Genomic DNA, 9,749 nt, shown 5'->3' on the forward strand with positions numbered 1-9,749 from the left:
TACTTTTTCTTGAGATAGTCTCTCACTGGCATGGAATTCACCAAGTAGACTAGGCTGGTTGGCCATCAAGCCTTAAGGATCTACCTGTGTTTAAACAACCCACCCCAGCACTGGCATTACAAACAACACCTTGCCTGGCTGTTTTAAGGTGGGGTCCATAGATAGAACTCAAGTATTTGTACTTTCAGGCCATAGCAATCAGGTTAACTGAATTACTTCCTAGCACCACAGTTTGTTTTGGTTCCATGCTTCTTTCTTTTTTTGCAAGACTAAGAACTAGGGACCCATGCCTGCCAGGCAAGTGCTCTACCTCTGGTTCCCAAGCCCAGCCTTTCATTACGTTTTTATGCATGTATATAATGTACTCATATCGTATTTCACTAACCTCTCTTATATCGTCTTCTCCTCCAACTTTGTCATCAAAAACAGAGTAGTTTTTGTCCACTTTATTTATAATACTCATTGACTCCTAACCATTAAATCTGGGACTACGTGATAAAACCCGGCTCACTACTGGATGCACAGATTCAAAGTCAAAGAAATAATAATTTCATTATCCTAAAGATGCAGGCTATATGATATTTTAGACAACTTTTCAATGCAAACTATACCACCATAAAAGCCTGACCTTTTAAGAAAATACTAAACACATGCTATTAATGACTTAGAATGTGATTTATCATAGAGGATACTATTTTTGACAGGGATATTATCTTTTAATAATAGTCAAGGCCTTGGCCTTACCTTTCATCCTTAAATGTAGGGCTTCACTTTCTCAGTAGGAAACAACTATCTCAGTAGATTTTCTAAAAATTAAAATGATTCTTTTAGAAGAAATTCAGTATTTATTGTGTAAAGGATTTATATTTATTAATCAAGGTTACAAACAAAAATGAAGACTATTAAAATTACCCAAAATGTTGACAGTTGATATGAACTATTATTCCAGCTTGGTGAGGAAAATGTAGCTAAAGTAATCAAGATAAGTTCCATTAAATTCATAAGGAAACTACAATAGTTCTGACACCATTAAATAACCTTTCAAATAACAAAGAATAATCAGTATAAATGCCTTAGTTTGGAGACAAAAATACATTGTGTATGGAATGCTGATGTGTCAAGGGTAGTGGGCCTTGGTCTTTGTGCTCTGCACCCAAAGCCTGAGACAGTTGTAACCTACCCAGGAATGCTGATGATGGGTACCATCTGATGACTAGCTGGAATGAAATTATAAAATATGACTCTGCTTATCAACAGAGACTAATGAAACATTTCCCTTATTGGTGCAGATTATATAAACAAGCCAGATAATCTTTACTATTAAGAAGCCCACTGAGGGAGGCCAATTTTCTATCACACTACATCAATAGCAAATTCATAAAATTTCCATTAATAACACTGTTATCAAAATAGCAAATTCACAGCACTTCTCACAGTTCCCACACTGAGAAATAAAATTCAAGAGAAACATGGTAATATTTCATTTACAATTTACTAGCTTTTCCAGTGTTTCAGAGATACAGGGGTACACCAATAAGACAGAAATGGACATTGAACACAATACACAAATATCTTGATGAATCAGTCTGCTGGAGCATTTTTTCAGGCTAATAAGAAGTCAGTCTCCATCCAAGCAATGTTAAAACTCACAAGGGTAACCTTAGTATGTAAAAATTAAAAAAAAAAAACAAGATTAATTCAGTGTTACCTAAATTACATCATCTATATTTGCCCACATTCTGGTCTATTCCCACTAGTGAAGACCTCCCAATGTGCTCCCAGGCTGTGTCCCAGTTAACATATGACATGTACCCTAGAGAATAATTCAGCCAGTAACAACTGTCCCCCACATCTGGTTTATTTATATATTTATTCTTTTTACCAAGAAAGCTCCAGTACTAAGCACTGACTACAGCTGTACAGTGAATAAAAATCAAGGTCTGGGGAAACACCAACATTAGTCAAGGGCAGGACGGATTTTCTTTTACACTTTATTAAAGGGCATGGTTAGATTATTTGTTTTAACTCTAGGTCAAAATACGTGAGAAAGGAGACATCTTATAATATTTAGGTTGGCATGTGTAGGTGAACACTTAATCCAGAAATGTTCTTTTATTGCACAAATGTTTGAAAATGCAAGCACAGATAAGCTACATGAGTACTTGCAGGCCAGCCTTGCAGATAGAAACCTGACCTGTCCAAACAGTGCCTAAACAACAAGAGAATTTAAATAAGCCACTGGAGGAGACTATGGGAAACTTAATTCATAAGTGCAAGCTAACATAAATATCAATATGAACAGCATTAAAAACTAAAATGAACATACCTTAAAATTGGAGAAAAATAAGGCCATGTGTATACTGGTTATACTATCTCATACTGGTTATTTGTTATGGCACGAGAGAGACAGTACGCAAGAAAGATTCCAATTAACTGAAGAGAAAATATGAACAAAATTAAACACAGATACACACACACATACAATTTCCTGCATGGAAATTGAAGAGCTCAGGATATAGATGTAGTCTCATTTTATTTGTAATTCACCAGTTATTTCCTTCCTTGAGTTTTTTTCTACATGATTATGTCTGCTACTTCTGCAGTGCCTAGGTCACATTCAAAGAATCTAAAATGCCTTACTATTTCACTAGCCATGAACCAGCACTTCATAAGCAACACTAAGGGAAAATTCAGAAGTCATGGGATTTAGAGAAATGCCCAGCTACCCAAAAGAAAAGGATTTTGTTTACAATACACATGTTATCAAGTGACATCCCAACCAATGTGAGAAGGTAATATCTTGGATGTTTTTGTGCTGTCCAATAAAACAGACAATAGCCTTGTGTAGCTATTGAGGACTTAAATGTAGTTAAAACAACCAGGGTTATAATTTTATCTAATAATTAGAATGAAGAAGGCTAAGTGCTGTTGCACTGGTACAGATTTAGATAGTAAGATACATTACTTTATAAATATTTTAGGACTAGCCTTGCATTAGTCTTACTTCTATAACGTTATTTGTATATGGAAAAAAAATACTTTACAATTTCCCTCCAAATCACAATATCAAACTTTTCATGCTACAGTGATCAGTACAACTCATTAAAAACTCAATCTATAAAATGACAAAATAATAAGCACATATGAAATGGAGGCTTGTATGCTCTATAAACAACTCACCAAGGCAGTTGCAGCCCAGGAAAGAAAGACTCTAATAAAGTTTTAGAATCTTGACTGATCACAGAGAAAAAACAAGATTTCGATCAAACTCATGTTTTGACAAAACATGAGGGTACTGCATCTTCCCCAAGTTAACTGTTTTCAGAAAATATGTACCAGGTCTGGGACATAGCTCTGTGGCAGAGTGCTTGAATACTATTGGTAAGACTCTTGGTTCAACACACAAACACACACACACTCATACACACACAAACACGTATGTGCATGAGTGTGAATTTAAGCTCTGTACGCTATATGCTTTCTGCTAGGATTACATTCTAAATCTTTTACAGATTCAAAGCATGACTAACTATGACAATGGAAATTAAAATTTAGAGGGGATTTTTTTTTGCTTCTTTTTTTTGGGGGAGGTGGGGAAGAGACAGGGTTTTATGGTATAGTCCTGGTTATCCTGGAAATCACTCAGAAGACAAGGCTGGCCTTGAACTCAGAAATCTGCCTGTGTCTGCCTCCCAAGTGCTGGTAATAATGGCACGTGCTACTACTACCCAGAAAAATTTAGAGTTATTTGTAGTTGTATAAAACAAAGGATCCAGGAAACCTTTCACTTATATAAAAATAAAAATAAACAAGTCAATTACAAACAAAATCATGAATATACATCCAACGTAAGTTCCATGACTTCACCATAAGAAAACCCATACTGTGATGGGTAAATGACTGCTTTGTGAAAAAACATGACTTTTCTCACATTGTCTTCACTATCCAATCCCTTGGAGCAAAACCTTCATGTCTTAAAAGTGAAACCCAGCTGAGTGTGGTGGGTGGTACATGCCTTTAATGGCATCATTTGACTTAGCAGAGGCTGGTAAATCTTTTTGAGTTTTAGGACAGCTTTGCCTACATATTGAGTTAAAAACCAGAAAAAAAAAATCTTATACATACAAAAATAAAACATTTCCCAAAGAACAAAGAAAACCTACCTGGAAGCAAGCAACTCCAAAAGAAATTCCAGCAACGACTCCCATTTCTGACTCTATAATTGCCATTACCTTTATGAAACAACCCTAATAGGAGAGAAAAAAAACATTAAGTACAAACAAGAGAGCTGTGCTTTTCTTACTGGTGATAATAACTTTAATCATTCAGCTGTCCACAGAAGATGGTCTTGAGCTACTATTAGCCTTGATTATCATTTTACTGAAATCTAGCCTATTTCATCTGCTCTCAGTCTCAGCTAGTTCCACCTTCTGGATTTTGCATTGAAAAGTTACTTGCTAGTTGTATGAAATGAAAAACCGGCTCCCCTGCAAAACTTCAGATTTTGTATATTCATGCATGTAAAAATTAAGTCCACTTTGTATTCCATTCAATAAATCCTCAGATACTATCAAATAAAAAAGTCCTAAAAGGATCCTTACCTCTTCGTTGACTTTATCTGCATCTCTCTGTGGAGAACAACCCTCCAGTTTACAGCAGCTCTTGGGAAATCCTGTTTCTGAGTAATAATTAGTACCTTTCCAATCTCTGTAATTGGTGACACCGCAACAATGCAACTGAGAAAAAAAAAATGTAAAAAGCGTTTGTTGTTCATATTATTGGTTTGCAGCCAAACATGTAACCTAACATAATTTTCTATTGTAATAATGTGCTCAAACCAATATGCACTATACTCAGTGATTCTCTTCTTGATTAATTCAAAAGACTGGCACTTGAGTCTAACAATAAATATGAAAGTTTTAGACTGTCGTTAAGGCCTTGTTGTAGTTGGCCCTAACAGTATTTTTCTGTGATGTAAATGGAAAGAAAGAGAACAAAGACACATGGGTAGAATAACACATAGCTATGCCTTATCATCCCACACTACTTTTCCCAGCACCCTAGCTCCATCCTTCCCTTGGAAGCATTAAGGAATATGTTTCCCTCTGGAAAACACACCAACCCTCACCACTTACAGTACTTTGAATCTTGTCTACAGCTTCACTTCTATAGTCTCTTGTGGAGTTGTACTCCTTCAAAGCGTTTTCATAGTTATTTTTAAAGCTGTTCTTAATCTGTATCCAAAAAAACAAAATGCCAATAAACAAATATTCTAGAAAATATTTCATGTTTCTATATCAAGCAAGTTATTCTCATGTCTGGCTAATGGTTGTATCTTTGATGTGTGGTAAATTAACTTCCATGGTCCAATTCTGTCTGTTAAGTGACATAGTTTGGATGAAATGACTATTAAGTAAAACATTACAATATAATATAATATCTACACATTCAAGGTGTGATGAGAGCATGTACTTATCAATGTGCGCTGCTCTTTGACCCTTCAACCTTTGTCCATGTACAAGTCAGACACCTATGGAACTGATTCTAACAATTCAAATAGCACTTGAATACACTTTCCTTCCTTGTCAAATGGCTTCTCAACAGTGCCATGTTTACTTGATTTTAATATATGAATATTAAACTTTTGGATATTTGCATTAATTATATCTTTTCAAATTGTGACTTATGGAAAGGTATTAATTTTCTGTTATAAACTTTGCATTTTACTTTCCTATTTGTAAAGTTATAAAACTCTAATAGGTGCTTATACATCAAATTATGACTAGAAACTGGTATGATTATGGTTATCACTTTCTTCTAATGATTATCAATCCTACAAATGTTTAATATTCATTTACATTAAAAGTATGTGAGCATTTTTACTAGAAAGCCACTCTTGTCAGATACAGGTTGAAAGATTAGCTTGAAATACAGATTGAAGTGGTTGTTTAAAATATTGAAAGCTGTCGAACTGTGCTACTTAACCTATTTATCTAAGATGAAAGGATAAATTTTAATATACTATGATTGTCTAATTCAAGCTTACCTCATGTCTGAAAACAAATCCTACAATGGCAGCAACTAGTTCGACCAAAAAAATGAGTGTCAGAAACATTGCATACTGTGGAGTAAAAAAATTTTTAAATTTCAAGTTAGTACAAATAAGACTCATGACAGATGAAAACGGGGAGGTATCTGGAATTCTGAGCAATCAATTTAACATATTTTATTGAAAAGAGCAGGGAAAGCAATATCAAAATGTCTACTTAAATATGGAAGCTGGCAGCAGGACGATTTGGGGTTGTTTTGTTTTTCATAAGGAACAGGAAAAAGTTTAAGCAGCTCCAGCCAGTTCTGAGAAACAAAGACATAAGACTAGAACATGTAAGACTTTCCTAGGAAAACCAAGAGTAGTCTAAAGAAATCAGACTCACCAGTTTCAGCATCCATGCAGAAGCTCGACAGGTAGCAAAACAACCAAAGGTGCCCAAGAGAATAATGACAGTACCAGTGCCAATAAGCACAAAAGGCACATTGGTGGCCTTCTCATTTAAGAGGGAAAAATAATTTTCCAGGCTAACCTTTCCCCAAATGCCAATGGCAAGAAGGATAACACCAGTAATCTACGTGAGAAATCAGAGAAAGGAACAATTAGGCACCTTACAAGCTTGTATCTTCCATCACAAACCCAGGAAGCATTTGTGCCTATGAGAATTAATTTATCAGTTTGATTGCCACAAAACGGTGGCTAGGATATTTGAGATTGTGGGGATCTGGTATGGAAGAGGTAAAAAAGTGTTCTGCAAATAAAGGAAGGTTTTGGACAAGTCATCTTCCTTGTCCACATAAGGACATAAATCTATCTGTTTTATTTTGGCATACATGTCTAGAGATCAAAATTTCTTTAAGTAATTTACTCCAGTCTGAGAAAGAAAACCGTCTTGTAAGCGGGAGGGTCAAAAGAGTTTCTGGATTACAGAAACTTCTCGAATCCCCCACCCCAATTTTTAGGGATGGACAGAATACAAAGGAATAGTACACAAAAGAAAACCCAAGGACAGAATGACAGGAATAGAGTCACACCATCCTTACCTGTGGAAAAAACCTCTTAGGAAGCAGTGAAAAGAAAGATACTATTATGCAAAAGACCCCTCAAAGGAGGGAAACAAGCCTCTCCTCTCCGAAGGTTCAGAGACACCTCATGAGCTCTAGGGGCCTTAACTCCTCTCTTCTCCAGTACAGACCTCAATCTCCTGAGACATCCGAGTGCCACTTCAACCACGCATCTCACATCAAGACCCCAGCGCCAACAGCACGATGCCTTTCCCAGCTCCAATCTTGGGGACCCCGCCTCTATGGCCTAGGCCAACTCATCGCCATTGCTGGGGTCTAGGGAACCACAGCCGCCCAAACCTCATCCCACTCCAGACCTGAGAGTCTCCGCTCGGGTCACATCCACCATCTAAGTCAGGATTCCCCGGCCGTTCCCGTGTCTCACCCAAAAGATGAAAGTGTAGATCAAGAGAACGCTTTTGAAACAAGTAATGACTGGTTTAGTCTGCAGCCTCCGAGATGGGGACGCCATGACTAGCCGGAGACCCTGCGCCTCCGCACCAGATCAGCTTGAGCCAGCCAGGCTCGGGAGTTCCCGAGTTTCCCCGGAAACTGCCGAAAACTTACGAGATCTGAAACTGAAAAGAGCCAGAAACACAAGACGATTTTCTAGAGGGTCAAGTCAAAAAAGCTGTCCGGTAAACTGCGACAATTTCGGAGCGCCCCCTGCTGAACCTTACTGAAAACTATATATAAAGTTCTAGTGGTTGCTTTTCTCTCTCTCCCTCTCTCTCTCTCTCTCTCTCTCTCTCTCTCTCTCTCTCTCTCTCTCTGTGTGTGTGTGTGTGTGTGTGTGTGTGTGTGTGTGTGTGTGTGTTGCTGTTCCTTCCATGGAATCTTTCCATGTCAAACCCATCCTTCTTCCCCTAGACTTTTTTTGCTTCATCGTAAGTTGTCTATCACAGCCTGCAGTGCTGGAAGGTCCAGCCTCCCAGGTCCCTAGTGCCCTAAAAGAAAATAATAAAATCAATAATCAGATTGCCCTCCGCCTGAATATGATTTTTGCTTCTCATAGGAACAACAGGGTAGGGATATTGTCTTCTTCTAATCAGATTCATAGTACTTATATAAAATGTACATAAATATAAATGAATTAATGAAGTTATATAACCACCCTGGTGTTCCATTTTACTGCGGTGCATTAGTTCATTCCTTAGTGTTTTCTTTCTAGAAATGGAGGAAAGGAGAAATCAAAAGTCTTTGCACCGTTATGGTGTGCAAAGACTTAATGTCAATATGTTGATTGATATATATTTTTTCTTCCTTCAAAAAATTACCCTTTCATGAGAAAATGGTGATGTCTGGAGAATCTAAGTTGAAACTAACACTGATCACACAAATTGAATGTTCTTTTGTTTATACAATGAGACAGAGCAGTGAAGTTTTATGATTGGATATACAGACATTTAAAATGTGAGAATGAAATGTGCTATTTTCTCCTGCTAAATCATGTGTGTAGGTACTTGCTTTGGTGTTATTATGAACACATTGATCTATACTGTTACATCATAGAATACATATTGAGGTATTGTTTTTTAGCTAAAGTACAATCTTTGAGAGCAGAGATGGTTAAGCGTGTATTATTGCTACAGGGTTAGAAGGCAATGACAGTGCTTATCCAATCTACCTCATTCAATACAGACTTAACAGCCAGGTTATGTATTCACAGAAGACAAGGGGATGATCAAATTTTTCTATTTGAAAATTATTCTACTTTTATATTTATGGTTGTGAGCCTAGCCTTTTAACGGCTGAGCCATCTCTCCAGCCCAACCTGTTACAGAGGGCCTCTGAAAGCCAGAAGAAAACAGGAAACAACCTTGGAACCTGCCACAGAGGGCCTCTGAAAGCTTCTGCAGTATAGACTGTCAAAGCAGATGCTGAGCCTGATGGCCAACTGATGGGCAGAGTGAATGGAATTTTATGTAAGAAGTGGGAAATAGTAAGAACTGGAGGGGACGGGAACTCCACAAGGAGAGCAACAGAACAAGATAATTTGAACACAGGGAACTTCCCAGAGACTCATACTCCAACCAAGGACTATTCGTGGAGATAACCTAGAACCCCTGCAGAGATGTAGCCCATGGCAGCTTCAGTGTCCAAGTGGGTTACATAGTAATGGAAAGAGGGACTGCCTCTGACATAATCTGATTGGCCTGCTCTTTGATCACCTCCTCCTGAGGGGGGAGCAGCCTTACCAGGCCACAGTAGAGGACAATGCAGCCATTTTTTATGAGAACTGATAAACTAAGATCAGAAAGAAGAGGAGAACCTCCCCTATCAGTGGACTTGGGGAGTGGCATGCATGCAGAAAGGGGAGGGAGGGTGGGATCAGGAGGGGAGGAGGGAGGGGCTTATGGGGGGATACAAAATGAATAAAGTGTAAGTAATAAAATAAATAATTAAATAAATCTTGTGAGAAAAAAAAAGAAAACTATTCTACTTGAAATATATGCTACTACAGAATCAGAGGTCAGAAAAGAAGTTTCATTGACTTGACTATGAAGAGTTTTCCTGTGCTTTAAATACTGACCCAGGATGAGTTCCTATAACATCCAACCAGACATTTGTAGTCCAAGAAAATAACGCTTGGAAGATGAGTTACTCCATTGCCAGGCTTTATACTAAATTTTATC

General features: G+C 37.5%; 1 protein-coding gene across 1 annotated transcript; it reads right to left on the reverse strand.

The window, feature by feature from the left end:
- Positions 1-919: 919 nt before the first annotated feature.
- Positions 920-7,745, reverse strand: Tspan6 (tetraspanin 6). The gene is made up of 8 exons (XM_055608288.1): positions 7,499-7,745; positions 6,435-6,623; positions 6,047-6,121; positions 5,136-5,234; positions 4,602-4,736; positions 4,164-4,247; positions 2,327-2,433; positions 920-1,659 (listed from the first exon to the last, which is right to left on the reverse strand). Exons 1-7 carry the CDS (start codon positions 7,583-7,585, stop codon positions 2,365-2,367), a joined length of 738 nt encoding a protein of 245 aa, XP_055464263.1. The 5' UTR covers positions 7,586-7,745; the 3' UTR covers positions 920-1,659; positions 2,327-2,364.
- Between the last annotated feature and the right edge of the window lie 2,004 nt (positions 7,746-9,749).

The sequence above is a fragment of the Psammomys obesus genome, unplaced genomic scaffold, assembly GCF_907164565.1.
Source record: "Psammomys obesus unplaced genomic scaffold, mPsaObe1.curated_primary_1811, whole genome shotgun sequence".
Lineage (NCBI taxonomy): Eukaryota > Metazoa > Chordata > Mammalia > Rodentia > Muridae > Psammomys > Psammomys obesus.